General features: G+C 38.8%; 1 protein-coding gene across 2 annotated transcripts in view; it reads left to right on the forward strand.

Moving 5' to 3' along the window:
* The window catches only part of SWAP70 (switching B cell complex subunit SWAP70), a 79708-nt gene that overhangs the window by 47155 nt on the left and 12293 nt on the right, over window positions 1-20260 (forward strand). For both annotated transcript variants that reach the window (XM_007471386.1, XM_007471385.1), the window contains 4 exons: window positions 12265-12492; window positions 14844-14990; window positions 16119-16227; window positions 17939-18120. In XM_007471386.1, the coding sequence (XP_007471448.1) occupies window positions 12265-12492; window positions 14844-14990; window positions 16119-16227; window positions 17939-18120 (666 nt within the window). The remainder of the gene's footprint in view (window positions 1-12264; window positions 12493-14843; window positions 14991-16118; window positions 16228-17938; window positions 18121-20260) is intronic.

The raw sequence follows: 20260 nt of genomic DNA on the forward strand, positions 1-20260 counted from the left end.
GCTTGCCTTCTTTGCAGGCTGACAGGAATGTCTTTGTCCTCTCCTAAACAAGTTAATCTTATTTGAGAAGGGAATGGCCTCTTTTTGACTTGTCAGGATAGTCAAGTAGCATACCTTGTCATGTCATTGTTTGGACTTAACTCTGTTGTTTTGATGTCCTTAGCTCCCTCAGCATTCTTCTGATTAGAAGTAGAAATAGAGTTAGTTTTACAGATTATTCCTCTGTGGCCAGGAGTACTTGTGGGGGGAAAAAAGGGATCATTAAAACAGATTTATGTGGAACTGCTTTGTCTGGCTGCTGAACCGGCCTCCTAAGGTTTAAAATATGGCCTTGTATTTATTGAGCTCCTAGCACATCTCCTGGCCTTTGCCAAGCACTGCAAATTCAAGGTTGCACAGTTTATGAGAAACAGTAGAGTCATTTCTTAAGGTGCCCATTCTCTGTTAGATTTTGTTTTCTTCCTAAGTACTTTAATAGTGTTAAAAAAAACTATATTTTGAATGAGTTTTAGACTTACAGATTTTAATAAAATTAAGTATGAAAATGTACATTTAAGAATAAATTTTGAAGTACAATGTCTTAATTTGTCATGAATGAGTTTGATTTGTATTATTACAAACAGTTATTTATTTATTTAATTTATTTATTTTTGGCTGTGTTGGGTCTTTGTTGCTGCCCATGGGCTTTCTCTAGTTGCGGTGAGCAGGGGCTACTCTTCGTAGCGGTGTGGGGGCTTCTCATTGTCATGGCTTCTCTTGTTGCGGAACACGGGCTCTAGGCACACAGGCTTCAGTAGTTGTGGCTCGTGGGCTCAGTAGCTGTGGCTCGAGAGCTCTAGAGTGCAGACTCAGTAGTTGTGGCGCTCAGGCTTAGCTGCTCCATGGCATGTGGGGTCTTCCCGGACCAGGGATCAAACCCATGTCCCTTGGGTGTATGACTGGTGTCTCCGTTTCTTCACATCCCAGGGCTCTTTGCTCAAAAGAGGTGACCAGGTTCAGCTTAGAGACAGCAACACCTGGCTCGCCGCCCAGAGGGCAGACGGGGTTTCGGCTGCCGGGGTCTGTCCCAAGCGCAGTGGCAGTGACGCTTTGGGTGGGGTCCTACAAACAGTTTTTAGGCTTTATAAATTTAAAGTAATTTTTATGTTTCCAATAAGTCATTTACCATAATGATGGTTTGCATTTTAAGTCCAAAATATTTTTAAGTTAAGATTTAATTCTCCGGCTTTGATTAATACTATATGAGATATAAGTAACAGTGGTAGTGACATGAATAACATATGTGGGGTAAGTTTGCTTTTGACTCAGTTTCCCATCACCCAGAATATCAATCAATATCAAGAATATTGAATAAATTAAGTGAAAGTGACTTAGTACCGAAAGTCAAGAAATTGCATGTCCCCATTTGAGATGGTTCTATAATTTTTGTCAAATGATATTCCTGGAAATGTGTGTCTGTAAAGTATAGTTTTTACATTAGTATTCATTTCCCACAGAGCCAAGAACAAAACAGGATGTTTGTCTGTTGCTTATTTGGAAGAATTGCCTTCTTGCAATTAAATATTACACCTGAAATAGTTTTAAGAGATCCTTTATTAAGAAATAAAATCTGAATTGTTATTAAGTTAATAAAGGCCCTCTTCAATGATTACAGGGAAACAACTTCTAACAAATAAACTTTGGAGCCAGAGGCCTCAGAAATCACATGCAGCTTGAAAGTTTATTCTTTGTTATTTTTGGTGCAACTTGCCTTGGGAGGAGGAAGTAAGCTGCTTCCTGAAACTGAATGAGCTCTTAGAATTGGTGCAGTCCACTCAGACTAACACAGCAGTACGTGATTTATTATTTAGTATCATCGAATAGTTACTGAGAATGGGAATGTTTGTCTCTCCTTGGCCCAATATAATGAACTAAGAGGTCCTTAAGTTTTGGTTATGATAAGTATATGACTGTGTTGAAAGCCAACAGGAAATGAATCTAGATTAGTTGCCTGGAACAGTCACTGGGAATGCAGAGCAGATGCTGGGTGCTGATGACAAACTCCGGAGGGTTGGGGGAGGGCACCTTCAGAAAGGTTCAGGATGAATCTGGGAAGCTGCTTCTAGAGCTGAGTTTGCTGCTAACAGGAAACAATGTTAAAGACATTCCAATATACATGAGGAATTGAAGCTCAGAGTGTGAGGGGCACCGGTTCATTCACAGTGGTAGGTGAGGAAAAGCTAAGGCTGTTTCTTGACTTGTCATGCCCACTTTTTGTTATCCTGTCCATGCATGTGGCCACACCCATGGCCTCACTACTAAAACGTCTAGTAGTGCTTGTACAACCTTTATCCCAAGTTGTGATCAGGCAGCATGGGCCCTCTTTTTGCTGCCTTAGGGAGATTGAATTTCTGTGCATGACAACACCTCTAAGTTATTTTACTTTGGTCAATTATTTATATAATTGACTTTTTCTCTCTTGTGTTTTATTGCCTTTAAGCTTTTTTCCTTCTTCTCTTTTCTGTCCTGTTCTCTCCTTCCCTTTTCCCTTTCTTTTCTTCTTCATAATTTCTTTTTCTCTTTTCCACTGACTATCCCTATTACTTCTGTTTAAAAGCCAAGAAAATAATATCTGATAAGCTAAAGAGCAGATGATACATCTTCAGCAAGAGAAAGGAAAGACCTAAGTGTGTTTTTCTCCAGCACGTAAACATTTGTTGAATACCTACTGTATGCTAGATTTAGGGTATTAGATAATCTGCATACAAGAGGAGCTTATAATATCTCATCAGATTACAATAGAACTCGAAATTTTTTGACCTCGTGATATTTTGCGAATGTATATTTCTTTGCAAACATGTTTTTCCTATTGTTGACATTCTTCTTCTGTTAAAGTATGTTATTTCACAAATGACATTATAATCAAATTGTTGGAAGTGCAAAGAAGAGAAAGAAAAAATTAATTCACAATCCTATCTGTAACAATTTAGGCTCTAATATTTTGCTCTAGTATTTTTCAAAATATTTATATAACCTTTATGCAGTGGAGATCATGGGTAAATTTAATTTTGCATTCTTCCTCACTTAATATTATTTCATAAATGCTTTCTTAAACGTAGTTTTATTTTTTGTTTTTTAAAAATTTAATTTTATTTATTTGTTTTTTATACAACAGGTTCCTATTATCTGTTTTATACATATTAGTGTATACATGTCAATCCCAATCTCCCAGTTGATTCCCCCCCTTCCCCCTTTCATGTCCATACATTTGTTCTCTACATCTGTGTCTCTGTTTCTGCCTTGCAAACTGGTTCATCTGTACCATTTTTCTAGATTCCACATATATGTGTTAACATATATTTCTTTTTCTCTTTCTGACTTACTTCTCTCTGTAGGAGTCTCTAGGTCCATCCACGTCTCTACAAATGACCCAATTTTGTTCCTTTTTATGGCTAAGTAATATTCCATTGTATATATGTACCACATCTTGTTTACCCATTTGTCTGTCAGTGGGCATTTAGGATGCTTCCATGACCTGGCTATTGTAAATAGTGCTGCAATGAACATTGGGGTGCATGTGTCTTTTTTGTTTGTTTGTTTGTTTGTTTACTGAAACAGAAAGTCACAAAAATTATAATCATCCTCATCAGTTCACTCAGTCCCATGTAATTAACTTTTTTATCTTGATCTTTCTTAGCACTTTTATGAATTCATCAGTTTTCCATTAGAGTTCTGAAAATGCTTATTCATTCAGTTCAGCACTATAGTCAGTTACCAGAAACCTGTACTTCTCAGAGTCTTTTCAATGAACTCCTTGAAGATGAAACCCTTTTATAGGAACATATTTGCAAAAGCATCAGAGTACACCCAGAACTGTCTGTAAATGATAAAAGATTTAAAAATGACCACAGTTAAAGATTTGATGAAAGTTCATAATAATGCAGTTGACAAGGAAATTTAGTTATTTCTGAGATGTACATTTTAAAGTAATAACTAGAATTATGACTTATAACATTATACCAGAACATACAAGATTTTTAGAAATTTCATGTAATGTCTGAAACATTTATATTAACATATTTCCATACAAATAACCCAAAGAAGGTTTAGTTGTTTTGCTTGTTTGTTTGTTTTTTTATACTGCAGGTTCTTATTAGTCATCAATTTTATACACATCAGTGTATACACGTCAATCCCAATCGCCCAATTCATCACACCACCATCCCCACCCCACTGCAGTTTTCCCCCCTTGTTGTCCATACGTCTGTTCTTTACATCTGTGTCTCAGCTTTTGCCCTGCAAACTGGCTCATCTGTACCATTTTTCTAGGTTCCACATACATGCATTAATATACGATATTTGTTTTTCTCTTTCTGACTTACTTCACTCTGTATGACAGTCTCTAGATCCGTCCACGTATCAACCAATGTCTCAATTTCGTTCCTTTTTATGGCTGAGTAATATTCCATTGTATATATGTGCCATATCTTTATTCATCTGTTGATGGGCATTTAGGTTGCTTCCATGACCTGGCTATTGTAAATAGTGCTGCAATGAACATTGGGGTGCATGTGTCTTTTTGAATTATGGTTTTCTCTGGGTATTTGCCCAGTAGTGGGATTGCTGGATCGTATGGTAATTCTATTTTTAGTTTTCTAAGGAACCTCCATACTGTTCTCCATAGTGGCTGTATCAATTTACATTCCCAACAACAATTCAAGAGGGTTCCCTTTTCTCTGCACCCTCTCCAGCATTTGTTGTTTGTAGATTTTCTGATGATGCCTATTCTAACTGGTGTGAGGTGATACCTCATTGTAGTTTTGATTTGCATTTCTCTAATACTCAGTGATGATGAGCAGCTTTTCTGCCCATTTTTGGATTGGGTTGTTTGTTTCTTTAATATTGAGCTGCATGAGCTGTTTATATATTTTGGAGATTAATCCTTTGTCTGTTGATTCGTTTGCAAATATTTTCTCCCATTCTGAGGGTTGTCTTTTTGTCTTGTTTATGGTTTCCTTTGCTGTGCAAAAGCTTTTAAGTTTCATTAGGTCCCATTTGTTTATTCTTGTTTTTTTTTTTTTATAAATTTATTTATTTAATTTTGGGTGTGTTGGGTCTTCGTTTCTGTGAGAGGGCTTTCTCTCGCTGTGGCTAGTGGGGGCCACTCTTCATCGCGATGCGCGGGCCTCTCACTGTCGCGGCCTCTCTTGTTGCAGAGCACAGGCTCCAGATGCGCAGGCTCAGTAACTGTGGCTCACGGGCCTAGTTGCTCCGCGGCATGTGGGATCTTCCCGGACCAGGGCTCGAGCCCGTGTCCCCTGCATTGGCAGGCGGACTCTCAACCACTGCGCCACCAGAGAAGCCCTATTCTTGTTTTTATTTCCATTACTCTAGGAGGTGGATCAAAAAAGATCTTGCTGTGATTTATGTCAAAGAGTGTCCTTCCTATGTTTTCCTCTAAGAGTTTTACAGTGTCTGGTCTTACATTTGGATCTTGAATCCATTTTGAGTTTATTTTTGTGTATGGTGTTAGGGAGTGTTCTAATTTCATTCTTTTACATGTAGCTGTCCAGTTTTCCGAGCACCACTTATTGTAGAGACTCTCTTTTCTCCATTGTATAACTTTGCCTCCTTTGTCATAGATTAGTTGACCATAGGTGTGTGGGTTTATCTCTGGGCTTTCTATCTTTTCCCATTCATCTATGTTTCTGTTTTTGTGCCAGTACCATATTGTCTTGATTACTGTAGCTTTGTAGTGTAATCTGAAGTCAGGGAGTCTGATTCCTCCAGCTCCATTTTTTTCCCCTCAAGACTGCTTTGGCTATTTGGGGTCTTTTGTGTCTCCATACAAATTTTAAAATGAATTCTTCTAGTTCTGGTAATTTGGTAATTTGATAGGGATTGCATTGAATCTGTAGATTGCTTTGGGCAGTATAGTCATTTTCACAATATTGATTCTTCCAATCCAAGAACATGGTGTATCTCTCCATCTGTTGGTATCATCTTTAATTTCTTTCATCAGTGTCTTACAGTTTTCTGCATACAGGTCTTTTGTCTCCCTAGTTAGGTTTATTCCTAGGTATTTTATTCTTTTTGTTGCAATGGTAAATGGGAATGTTTCCATAATTTCTCTTTCAGATTTTTCATCATTAGTGTATAGGAATGCAAGAGATTTCTGTGCATTAATTTTGTATCCTGCAACTTTACCAAATTCATTGATTAGCTCTAGTAGTTTTCTGGTGGCATTTTTAGGATTCTCTATGTATAGTATCATGTCATCTGCACACAGTGACAGTTTTACTTCTTCTTTTCCAATTTGTATTCCTTTATTTCTTTTTCTTCTCTGATTGCTGTGGCTAGGACTTCCAAAGCTATGTTGAATAATAGTGGTGAGAGTGGACATCCTTGTCTCGTTCCTGATCTTAGAGGAAATGCTTTCAGTTTTTCACCATTGAGAATGATGTTTGCTGTGGGTTTGTCGTATATGGCCTTTATTATGTTAAGGTAGGTTCCCTCTATGCCCACTTTCTGCAGAGTTTTTATCATAAATGGCTGTCGAATTTTGTCAAAAGTTTTTTCTGCATCTATTGAGATGATCATATGGTTTTTATTCTGCAGTTTGTTAATATGGTGCATCACATTGATTGATTTGCATATATTGAAGAATCCTTGCATCCCTGGGATAAATTCCACTTGATCGCGGTGTATGATCCTTTTATCGTGCTGTTGGATTCTCTTTGCTAGTATTTTGTTGAGGATTTTTGCATCTATATTCATCAGTGATATTGGTCTGTAATTTTCTTTTTTTGTAGTATCTCTGTCTGGTTTTGGTATCAGGGTGATGGTGGCCTCATAGAAAGAGTTTGGGAATGTTCCTTCCTCTGCAATTTTTTGGAAGAGTTTGAGAAGGATGGGTGTTAGCTATTCTCTAAATGTTTGATAGAATTCGCCTGTGAAGCCATCTGGTCCTGGACTTCTGTTTGTTGGAAGATTTTTTTTTTTTTTTTTTTTGCGGTACGTGGGCCTCTCACTGTTGTGGCCTCTCCTGTTGTGGAGCACAGGCTCCGGATGCGCAGGCTCAGTGACCGTGCACGGGCCCAGCCGCTCCACGGCACGTGGGACCTTCCCGGACCAGGACATGAACCCGTGTTCCCTGTATCGGCAGGTGGACTCTCAACTACTGCGCCACCAGGGAAGCCCTGTTGGAAGATTTTTAATCACAGTTTCAATTTCATTACTTGTGATTGGTCTGTTCGTATTTTCTGTTTCTTCCTGGTTCAGTCTTGGAAGGTTATACCTTTCTAAGAATTTGTCCATTTCTTCCAGGTTGTCCATTTTATTGGCATAGAGTTGCTTGTAGTAGTCTCTTAGGATGCTTTGTATTTCTGTGGTGTCTCTTGTAACTTCTCCTTTTTCATTTCTAATTTTATTGATTTGAGTCCTCTCCCTCTTTTTCTTGATGAGTCTAGCTAATGGCTTATCAATTTTGTTAATCTTCTCAAAGAACCAGCTTTTAGTTTTATTGATCTTTGCTACTGTTTTCTTTGTTTCTATTTCATTTATTTCTGCTCTGATCTTTATGGTTTCTTTCCTTGTACTAACTTCGGGTTTTGTTTGTTCTTCTTTCTCTAGTTCCTTTAGGTGTAAGGTTAGGTTGTTTACTTGAGATTTTTCTTGTTTCTTGAGGTAGGCTTGTATAGCTATAAACTTTCCTCTTAGAACTGCTTTTGCTGCATCCCATAGGTTTTGGATCGTCATGTTTTCATTATCATTTGTCTCTAGGTATTTTTTGATTTCCTCTTTGATTTCTTCAGTGATCTCTTGATTATTTAGTAATGTAGTGTTTAGCCTCCATGTGTTTGTGTTTTTTCCGTTTTTTTCCCTATAATTGATTTCTAGTCTCATAGGATTGTGGTCAGAAGAGATGCTTGATATGATTTCAGTTTTCATAAATTTACTGAGGCTTGATTTGTGACCCAAGATGTGATCTATCCTGGAGAATGTTCTGTGTGCACTTGAGAAGAAAGTGTAATCTGCTGTTTTTGGATGGAATGTCCTATAAATATCAGTTAAATCTATCTGGTCTACTGTGTCATTTAAAGCTTCTGTTTCCTTATTTGTTTTCATTTTGGATGATCTGTCCATTGGTGTAAGTGAGGTGTTAAAGTCCCCCAGTATTATTGTGTTACTGTTGATTTCATCTTTTATAGCCGTTAGCAGTTGCCTTATGTATTGAGGTGCTCCTATGTTGGGTGCATATATATTTATAATTGTTATATCTTCTTCTTGGATTGATCCCTTGATCATTATGTAGTGTCCTTTCTTGTCTCTTGTAACATTATTTTGAAATCTATTTTATCTGATATGAGTATAGCTACTCCAGCTTTCTTTTGATTTCCATTTGCATGGAATATCTTTTTCTGTCTCCTCACTTTCAGTTTGTATGTGCCCCTAGGTCTGAAGTGGGTCTCTTGTAGACAGCATATATATGGGTGTTGTTTTTGTATCCATTCAGCAAGCCTGTGTCTTTTGGTTGGAGCATTTAATCCATTCACGTTTAAGGTAATTATCGATATGTATGTTCCTATGACCATTTTCTTAATTGTTTTGGGTTTGTTTTTGTAGGTCCTTTTCTTCTCTTGTGTCTCCCACTTAGAGCAGTTCCTTTAGCATTTGTTGTAGAGCTGGTTTGGTGGTGCTTTGGCTTGTGTGTAAAGCTTTTGATTTCTCCATTGAATCTGAATGAGATCCTTGCCGGGTAGAGTAATCTTGATTGTAGGTTCTTCCCTTTCATCACTTTAAGTATATCATGCCACTCCCTTCTGGCTTGTAGAGTTTCTGCTGAGAAATCAGCTGTTAACCTTATGGGAGTTCCCTTGTATGTTATTTGTCATTTTTCCCTTGCTTCTTTCAATAATTTTTCTTTGTCTTTAATTTTTGCTAATTTGATTACTATGTTTCTTGGTGTGTTTTTCCTTGGGTTTATCCTGCCTGGGACTCTCTGTGCTTCCTGGACTTGGGTGGCTATTTCCCTTCCCATGTTAGGGAAGTTTTCCACTATAATCTCTTCAAATATTTTCTTGGGTCCTTTCTCTCTCTCTTCTCCTTCTGGGGCCCCTATAATGCGAATGTTGGTGCATTTAATGTTGTCCCAGAGGTCTCTTAGATTGTCTTCATTTCTTTTCTTCTTTTTTCTGTTCCACAGCAGTGAATTCCACCATTCTGTCTTCCAGGTCACTTATCCGTTCCTCTGCTTCAGTTATTCTGCTATTGATTCCTTCTAGTGTAGTTTTCATTTCAGTTATTGTGTTGTTCATCTGTTTGTTTGTTCTTTAATTCTTCTAGGTCTTTGTTAAACATTTCTTGCATCTTCTCGGTCTTTGGCTCCATTCTTTTTCTGATGTCCTGGATCATCTTCACTATCATTATTCTGAATTCTTTTTCTGGAAGGTTGCCTATCTCCACTTCATTTAGTTGTTTTTCTGGGATTTTATCTTGTTCCTTCATCTGGTGCATAGTCTCTGCCTTTTCATTTTGTCTTTCTGTGACTGTGGTTTTCGCTGCACAGGCTGCAGGATTGTAGTTCTTCTTGCTTCTGCTGTCTGCCCTCTGGTGGATGAGGCTATCTAAGAGGCTTGTGTAAGCTTCCTGATGAGAGGGACTGGTGGTGGGTAGAGCTGGCTGTTGCTCTGTTGGGCAGAGCTCTGTAAAACTTTAATGTGCTTGTCTGCTGATGGGTAGGGCTTGGTTCCCTCCCTGTTGGTTGTTTGGCCTGAGGCGACCCAGCACTGGAGGCGACAGGCTCTTTGGTGGGGCTAATGGCGGACTCTAGGAGGGCTCACGCCAAGGCGTACTTCCCAGAATTTCTGCTGCCAGTGTCCTTGTCCTCACAGTGAGACACAGCCACCTCCCGCCTCTGCAGGAGACCCTCCAACACTAGCAGGTAGGTGTGGCTCAGTCTCCTGTGGGGTCACTCCTCCTTCCCCTGGGTCCTTATGCACACACTGCTTTATGTGTGCCCTCCAAGAGTGGAGTCTTTGTTTCCCCCAGTCCTGTCGAAGTCCTGCAGTCAAATCCCGCTAGCCTTTAAAGTCTGATTCTCTGCGAATTCCTCCTCCTGTTTCCGAACCCCCAGGTTGGGAAGCCTGACATGGGTCTCAGAACCTTCACTCCAGTGTGTGGACTTTTGTGGTATAATTGTTCTCCAGTTTGTGAGTCACCCACCCAGCGGTTATGGTGTTTGATTTTACTGTGATTGTGTCCCTCCTACCATCTCACTGCAGCTTCTCCTTTGTCTTTTGATGTGGGGTATCTTTGTTGGTGATTTCTAGTGTCTTCCTGTCGATAATTGTTCAGCAGTTAGTTGTGATTCCAGTGTGCTCGCAAGGAGTGAGTGCACGTCCTTTTACTCCGCCATCTTGAACCAGTCTGCCTTAAATGTAATGTTAAATGGTTGAATAATATTCTACTCAGTGCAGAAGGAAGTAACATTGATGGAGTACGTACTGTGCCAGACATTGTGCACAGTGTTCTATTTTTGTCCCATTTTATCCCCATAGTAGTTCTGTATGATGGGTGTTATTATACCCATTTCATAGATGAGAAAATTGAGACCTAGCTTAGTTTACTTCCATTTCATTAATTGAGCTCTACTACATTCTATGTATGATTCTGAGTTCTGGAGATTCAAAGAAGAGTGGGGCATTGTCCCGCCTATAAGGATTTCAGAAAATCTACAGGGGGCAGCGTAGAGATAATTTCAATACAGTATGCTAAGTGCAGGGAGAGTGACACAGAGGAGGAACACCTGACCTGGGTCAGAGCTGTTTTACCAGAGCAGTGCTTCTCAAACTTTAATGTGTAGCTGGGTAGAGAAATGGGGAAAGGTGATCTAGATAGGACAGCATGGGGCAAGGCATAGAAGCATAAAAAAATGTGTTAAATGGGTAGACTACTTATAATCTATAGCAGGTGTTGGCAAACTACAGCTTGCTGGGTGAATTCAGCCCACATAGCCTGTTTTTGTATAGCCCATGTGCTAAGATAGTTTTTACGTTTTTAAAGGGTTGTTAAAAAAAAAAAAAAACCCGAACAAAGAAGAACATATACCAGAGATGTAGAAAGTCTTAATGTTTACAAGCTAGCCCTTTACAGAACATGCTTGGGATCTGTGTTGATGGTGGTTATTGGTGGAGTGTAAAATCTGCAGTAGGGCATGGCAGGAAATATGTTAGAGACAGTAGGCAGGGGTGATCACAAGGGACACAGAGGAGCTTGGCCTTTATCTTTGAGGTGATAGGGAGCTAGGCAGGGTTTAAAGAAGGGAGGTGAAAGCAGTAGGATTTTGTCACTGATTTTATGTAAGGGAGTGGGGAAAAGGGTCCTGACATGGGTGAATGGTGGTGTTTCCAACTGAAATCCATAATTGGAGGAGAAGCCATTTGAAAGGTAGAGATGATTCATTCATTTTTGGACATGTTGAGTTTGAGAGAGCACTGTAGGATACCCAGGCCTTCCAGAGGATAAGAGAGATTAATTCTCATTCAGTATTATTGCATCACTGTTTTGTTTAACTGTTACTATTTCATTTACACTTTTAAAGTACTTTCATGTCACGTGTACATCCATACTCATTCATCTGAAAAAAAACAGGTTGTTGAACAGCAGGTGTCTTGTAATCCCTTTCATGCAATGTGATGTGTGTGTGTGTAGAGCTATCTGGAAGGATGCGTGCAGTATTTTCTACTGTTTTTCTATACAAAGCTATGTGTTTTGAGATTTAATAGACTTTTCTGGCCCAGGCTAGGAATTCACCATTGTTTACAACATTGTCACCATTCTAATGAGAAGCAGCAGCATTAATTTCAAATAATTGGCTTATGTGGAAAATTAATAAATTGGTGACTAAGTTGTACATACTTTGAGATGCTTATTGTTCAGTAAAATTAATATTATGATATATTGAAATCCAACAGAGTAATCAGAGCACATCAATTAGTTTGTGTATGATAGTATGTGTGCAGTTTGCTTTAGTTCTGTATGCAAATATACTATACTCTTAAAGGTTCCAGTTTTTGATTACTTATTCTAGTTTAATATAGAATCAATGGCATTTTATCCATACCCTTCTCCCTGGTAGTATCATGATTCTTGAAAGATACACTTTTGGCACTATAAAAGAATATTTCCTAAATTGACCTTTCAGTGTAAGTAACACAGGTACATACCTAAATTTAAAAGTTATTTTTTTGCTATGAAATAATGTTTTAAAAATTCTTTATCTAGATTGAATACCTGCTTAAGAAACTTACAGAAGCTATGGGAGGAGGTTGGCAACAAGAACAATTTGAAAATTATAAAATCAACTTTGATGACAGTAAAGATGGCCTTTCCGTGTGGGAACTGATTGAGCTTATTGGAAATGGACAGTTTAGCAAAGGCATGGATCAGCAGACAGTGTCCATGGCAATTAACGAGGTCTTTAATGAGCTTATATTAGATGTGCTGAAACAGGTAAGAGTCCTATAACACTATTTCTCCTTACCTTTAGAATTTGACATGTTTGAAATAAAACAAATTTGCATTACAAAGATGAGTCTAAGTCACTTATACTTTTACACTGATTTAGAACAGGAATAAAGTTTCTTATTTTCACAGTCTTGTGTTAGGCTTTCATTGTAAAGAATTACAGTTAAGCATTGGGAAATTACTATTTTGAAATAACTGTTTAAATGATCACTTTTCTAAACATTTTTAAAGTACTTTTATGTCACGTGTACATCCATACTTATTCATCTGAAAGATCCCATGGCATATTGTTCAGTGAAAAAAAGTAGGTGTCTTGTCATCCCTTTCATGCAATGTGATTTGTGTTTGTAGAGCTGTCTGGAAGGATGAGTGCCAAAATGTTGATTGCCACTGGATTGTGGAATTTCTGTGAATTTTATTTTATTCTTTGTTCTTTTCTTGTTATTGGACTTACTATTATATATGTTTATACATGTTGATCTCTCTTTATATATATGATATATATTATTTTTATAAAATCATAAAAATATTCTTTCTTTTAGGAAAAAATACCTTTATATAGTAAGGTTGTGTTTATCATATTAGATGATAAAGTTTGTTTTCTCAGCACCTGCATAGCATCTGACATACATATGGAGGCTTAATGCTTATTAAGTAGAATTTATATATTTTTAGTGGATTAGATTAGATTTCTTACCTTATTACATTGAATAATAGCTCTGATTTGGGATTTCCTTACTTTGGTCCTTTCTTTGCTCTGTTAGGTGATATTGTTTTTGCTCTTTTCTCCAAATGGAGCCCATCAAAAAAATTAATTGAGGCTTAATTTGTGTAAGTTTTTGGTGCTGCAAAGAGTTATGAGACATGGTCTATGTCTGAAGAGAATTTCCAGACAGATTAGGATGGCAGAATATAGAACTACAGATGAATTGCAGTATGAGATAGTTTTGGCTTAAATGTTCAAGGATTAGCAAACTGAACAAGTAATATGATTAGAACTTGTAGTATGTAATAATCAAATGATACAGCCAAGATATTATCATATATTTAACAATGTGTATAGTCTACCACAAGCTATCAGCACCTATAGATTTACTATTTAAAATGTGAGTTAGGGCTTCCCTGGTGGCGCAGTGGTTGAGAATCCGCCCGCGCGATGCAGGGGACACGGGTTCATGACCCAATCCAGGAGGATCCCACATGCCGCGGAGCGGCTGGGCCCGTGAGCCATGGCCGCTGAGCCTGCGCGTCCGGAGCCTATGCTCCACAACGGGAGAGGCCACAGCAGTGAGAGGCCCGCGTACCGCAAAAAAAAAAAAAAAAAAATGTGAGTTATTCTTGAATAGTACTGAAGGGTTTTGGCCTATAATAAATGTGCAGGTTTGCTGAAGTAAAATTTTTAATCATACACCTTTGATGCTGATATATGGGAAGGAAGCACAGGGCTAGTAAGTGTGAGCATAGAAGCTATACTTAGAAGCCAGTAGCCTAACTAGTAACTGGTCCAGTTCTTTTTCTGCTCCTTTGGAGCAGAGTTCATCCTCCAGAATCGTGAGGTCAGGTAGAGAGGTACTTTGGTGCCAGAGGGTGACTGGCTGAGAAGATATGCTTGGCCAAGTTGACTGATAGGTTTTAACATTTTCATTGATGGAGGTCTAGATTTACTGAGAATCACTGTGAGGTCTAGGTCTAGATTTACTGAGAATCTCAGAATCACTGTGTGCGTGCGTGCGTGTGTGCATGTGTTTGTGTTTTCTGTTTCAAAGGGAACAGATAGAATAGTATAATGAACTCTCGTATACCCATCAGCCAGCCCCAGGAATCACTGATACCTGGTGTATACCCATCAGCCAGCCCCAGGAATCACTGATACCTGGTTAATCCTCCCCGTCTACTTTGACCTCTCCTGTCTTTTCTTGACACAAATCCAGACATTTCATTTTATCTATAAATATTTCAGTAGGCATCCCTAAAAGATAAGGTATTAAAAAAAGAAACCCCACAATGCTGTTAACATCAGGGGGTCCTGCAGTCTCTTATCTGCATATAGCTTTTGGTGAGGTTGGGGGGTTTGGGTGGAGGGAGGAGATATCTCTGAGTGTCTAAAATTCTATGTAAACTTTTATCTGCACATGCTTGCATGAATTTGACTGGGTATAGTGCCCTGCCTTTGTAGCTCTTCAAAGGGTTCGTGATCCACAAAGGGCAAGAACCTTTGATATTCATGTATTCAAGGCCTCACATCAGATAATGGAGTAGGCAAGAATATCAAGGAAGAGGTATCAGCTCTTATAAATAAAAGGACAGGAGTTTATATCAGATTTAATCTTTCATAGGGTTACATGATGAAAAAAGGCCATAGACGGAAAAACTGGACTGAACGCTGGTTTGTACTAAAACCCAACATAATTTCTTACTATGTGAGTGAGGATCTGAAAGATAAGAAAGGAGACATTCTCTTGGATGAGAACTGCTGTGTGGAGGTAAGAGTCAACGGTTACTCTTTCTAGTGCTGCCCCCTGCTGTTCAAGTAGTTTATCTTCCTTCTTCTAGACTCCAGAGCCTTAAAAATAATCTTAAAATTTACATTTCGAAAATAATATAGGCATACAGTAGCCATAGTTTCTGAACCAAAAAATTAGATACCTGACAAAATTTTTTTCTAATGTGAGTTTATTTTCTTATACTAGAGAATAAAATATAGGGATTAAATCTCATTTGTACATTTAAGGGATCATTTCTTGAATAAAATGAAGTCATAAATAAGAAAATAAAGCAAAAAAAAATTCAGTAAGAAAGTGTTTGAAATCATGAATATATCAGAAAACCTGGGCCATTTTGAGTGTAATAAATAAACCAAAAGAAGATGTGAGCATTGCCTTGGAATACTTAGGGTGACTTTCAGAATACTTTAGTCACAGCTGCTAATTCGGTAAAGAAGTGAAGTCCTCAAGAACATAAAGTTTAGAGTTTTTAATTTATAGCTGAACTATTGCCACATCTGTATTTGTTGAAGAACATTTAAAATACCTAAGATCTCATTCATAAATGATAATGTGTTTTGATGGATGAAATGGTATGTATTAATGTCTTAGGGTGTGCAGTTCCCAGTAAGGGGTCCTCTTAGATTCAAGTAAACATGGAGACTCACAAGATTACCATAGGCCATACCAGTCTACTTATAAGGATATAGGACAAGAACCACAGCCTGCCAGCAACAATACCCCTGGTGCAAGGAAGGGAGAGATGCATCTGGAGGGTGTGGGAATCACCCTGGGTTAGAAGCCTCATATCCCATAGGAGTCAAGACCTGTTGGAGCAATCCATGGGTATATCTTCCAGGGTTCACTTAAGAGATGTGCGAAGGTACAAGGGCTGCTGTGCTCAGGAAAGCCCAAAGCATGGCCCATCAGGTGGTGTTGGTTCTCCCAGTCTAGGTGTAGTACACTAATCCAGGGTCATTTTTACCATAAGTACTGTTGCCTAGGGGGCAGCATTAGTAAATCAGTAATATTCATTTATAGGTACTTCTTATATAAATAATTAAGATTGAACTTAATCTAAATACTTGAAAATAAAATTTGAAGGACTAATTTTGCTTTCTGTCTTAGTCCTTGCCTGACAAAGATGGAAAGAAATGCCTTTTTCTCATAAAATGTTTTGATAAGACCTTTGAAATCAGTGCTTCAGATAAGAAGAAGAAACAAGAGTGGATTCAGGGTAAGATAATTTTTATTACTTGTCATGATATAATTTGAGAGCGCTTTCAGCTTTGGATCTCATTAAAGATGCTCGGCATTGTTTCCTCATTGTCTATAGTTATTTCTATGTGAAACAGTAGCTAGAAGAAAAACAAAGTGAGAGGAGTTCCCAAAATTTTCATCAATTTCATTTGCCTGATGAATTTGTGGGAAAATTATAAACTGGACATTTTAGGTTTTTTTACTCTTACTATTTAAAGAACATGGAATTTCCCCTTTTAAGGACCATAAAGAATTTTAAAGTAGCCATTTTGAGTATTTAGTAATGTGTAAAACAAAAGAGGAATTGTGCAGTAGCTTTTGAATACTTCAAGTAATTTTCAAGATCTGTTACTTTCGCAAGAAATCACTAGTTTCAAGTAATTATCTCAAGAATGCAAACTTCTGATTTAATAACTTTCAAACTAAAGTATTATCCAAAATTAGTAAAGAATGAAACACTATGAGATTTTATTTTTAATCATGAAAGAGGATTCTGAATGTTATATTCTTGAACATAGGTAAAATTGTTTTATTGAAAATTATGGTCATTTTGATGTAGTTTAAGAGTTTGAGGCAAGTGTACCTGGATCTGAATCCTCTCTCCTAGGCTTCTGGGGTTGAGTTAGGAATTCTGTAGCAGCTTTCTTCTTCTGTGGAATGGGGCAAATAATAGTATCGACCTCTCAGGTTGTTGTGAGGGTTCATAATTAGAAAATGAAGATATAGTTGCACATTTAAAAAATGACACATCATTGCAGAAATGTTTGTGACAGACTGCAAACAACTTAAACGTCCATTAATTGGGGAGTGGTTGAACAGATTATGGTACAGCTACACAGGGGAGAATTGTGCAGTACTGTGCAGTATGTACTGATATGGAAAGCTCTCCAAGCCTCTGAAGAGTGTGTTATGCCAACATTTTTGTCAGCAGAAGATGGAGAACGTATATACATGTTTATTTGTATATGCTTAAAGTATCTCAGGAAAGATGCACAGAAACTGTTAGCATTAGTTGCTAGTGAAGTGGAGAACTCAGTGCTGGGGGATAGGAGTAGGAGCGAGACTTCATCTATGTCCTTTCATGCTTTTGAGTTTGAACAATGTGAAAGTATTAGCTCTTTAAGTAATTGAAACAATCAGGAAAGAAATCAGATTTCACGTAAAAATTATATGATGCATGTAAAGGTTGTATATATAGCAAATATTCAAAAAATGGTAGCTGCTATTATCACCTCGGGAAGGGAGTATATAGGGAGATGGTTTCATAAGGTATAGATGAGGGGCAGACTAAATACAGCAGGTAGCAAATCAGATACGAGGAACTTTATATCTCAGCCCTTGCTATGTCTTGTTCTTACCTGGCCCTTTGGGAAGTATAGGAAAGGGAGTTGGAAGTGTTGGGATTTCCTCAAATGTGTGTGATATTCCCAAATCAAGGTCTGTTTATGCAAGATAGGCAGTTACGGAACTTTGGAGCTGGAAGGGACTTCAGAGATCATCTCTCTCATGTTAGAGATGAGAAACCCATGCTGTAAGAGGTTCTGTGACTTGCTCACGGTCACACCACTGCTCAGTGGCAGGACCAGAATTATCCTGGGTCTCTGGTTTTATTCCCACTATGCCATTTACATGTTAGGCTTACAAAGAATAAAGGGTATTCCCTGTTTTTTCTCCCATGCCTTTCACAGCCATCCATTCTACCATCCATCTGCTGAAGCTGGGCAGCCCCCCACCACACAAAGAAGCCCGCCAGCGTCGGAAAGAACTCCGGAAGAAGGTGCTGGCTGAGCAGGAGGAGCTGGAACGACAGATGAAGGAGCTCCAGGTGGCAAATGAAAACAAGCAGCAGGAGCTGGAGACCGTGAGGAAGGTGGGCGTGGACGCTGGGCTGGGGGCGGGCTCTCATTTCACTGCAGAAGCCACAGCGACCTCACTTACTTGGTAGAGCTTTGGTTCTACCAAGACTAGGTTAATGGAACCGTAGAGAGATTTTTTTTGTGAACTGTGCTCCCAGGAAGTACATCTAGACCACTGAGTGAGATGCCCTGGTTTACCCAGCCCTTGAAAGTTATGAGGGTCTCAGGGTAGCAGGGACATTTCATTGACCAGAAAAGAACATTTATAAGAACAATGAGCACAGCTGAATTTTGTCAGAGAAAGATGAGACATTGTATTCCCCTAAGGATGTCAAGGTCACTTTTGGTGAACTGGACAGGATCTGTTGCTTTTTTAGGTTTTCCCCCTTAGCTCCCATCTTCACTCATGAGGATCTTGGAAGACCCTTAGTGTTAGAATTGTGGGGTTTTGCTTATTGTTTGGAGTCAAAGATACAGTCTGGGTCAGCTTCTCTTTCCATCTCAGGGCTAGGAGGTCAAGTACCACAGGCTGTATGAGATAGTTGACATTCATTGGGAAACTTTCTTCCTCGGTTGTGTATATCACAATTCTGGGTGTGGTGCTGAGTCCCCAGTGTGTGGTCATGGTCTTTATTTGGGTTGATCCTTTCTGCCTTGAATCACTGAGCACCTGCTAACCACAAGCTCAAGCATCCTTTTTTGTCCTCCTGTGCAGCACCTATGCCCTGGGATGTGGCATACTTTAAGGCCCCAAATTCCTGGCGGGGTTCTCCCTTTGCAACCCCTAGAAATGCCACACTCTGTGCTGACTTCCTCTGTTTCTGAAGTTGGTTGTCTGTCTTACTGGTGTTTCCTGGTGTGTGATGAATCATTTTTCTCTTGTTGCTTTCAAGATTTTCTTTTTGTCTTTGGTTTTCCACTGTTTTACTATGATGTGTATGTCTGTATGATATGAAGTATGTGTTAAACTCTTTGTATTTATCTTAGAGTTCATTGAACTTATTGGATGTGTAGGTTAATATTTTCCATCAGATTGGGAAAGTTTTCAGTCACTATTTCTTCCAATATTTTTCCTTCTCCTTTCTCTCTTTCCTATCCTTCAGATACTCCTGTTATGTGAATGTGGGTGTACTTAATGGGTGTCTCACATTTCTCCGATGCTGTTTTCTTCTCTGTTCTTCAGACTGCATAATTTCTATCAATCTATCTTTTTTTGTTTTGTCTTGTTTTGCTTTTTGCGGTACGCAGGCCTCTCACTGTTGCCGCCTCTCCCGTTGCGGAGCGCAGGCTCCGGACGCACAGGCTCAGCAGCCATGGCTCACAGGCCCAGCCGCTCCGCGGCATGTGGGATCCTCCCAGACTGGGTCATGAACCTGTGTCCCCTGCATCGGCAGGCGGACTCTCAACCACTGCTCCACCAGGGAAGCCCTATCAATCTATCTTTGATAGATTCTTCCTACAGCCCAAATGTATGTATGAGAACCTCTAGTGAATTTTTCATTTCAGTTATTGTACTTTTCAACTCCAGAATTTCCATTTGGTTCTTTTTTATAATTTCTATCTCTCTATTGATATTGTCTGTTTGATGGGTTATCATCATATCATCTATGACTTCCTTAAGCATGGTTTCCTTAGTTCTTTGAACATATAATAACTTCTTTGAAGTCTTTGCTAAATCCAGTATCTGGGCCCCTTCAAAGGCAGTTTCTATTGCCTGCTTTTTTCCCTGCGTACGAGTCACACTTTTCTCTTTCTTTGCACATCTCATAATTTTTTGTTGAAAACTGGATGTTTTAGATAATACATTGTGGCAACTCTAGATATGGCTTTCGCCCCTCCCCCAAAGGCTTGTTATTGTTTGCTCATTTATTTGTTTCATGATTTGGCTGGATTATTTCAGTGGAGTCTGTTTGCCTCATGGTGTGCAGCCTCTGACTGTCCTCCTCCAAAGCACAACCTTGGGCGTGCACACAGTGCCTTGGGGTGACCGAGGTGTCAGCAGGGCTTTTTTTTGGCATTCTTTTCTTTCATACAATTTTTAAAGGTTATACTCCATTTACAGTTATTACAAAATATTGGCTATATTCCCCGTGTTGTAGAATACATCCTTAAGCCTATCTTACACCCAACAGTTTGTACCTCCCACTTTCCCTA

The sequence above is a fragment of the Lipotes vexillifer genome, unplaced genomic scaffold (genome assembly GCF_000442215.2).
Source record: "Lipotes vexillifer unplaced genomic scaffold, Lipotes_vexillifer_v1.1 scaffold6, whole genome shotgun sequence".
NCBI lineage: Eukaryota > Metazoa > Chordata > Mammalia > Artiodactyla > Lipotidae > Lipotes > Lipotes vexillifer.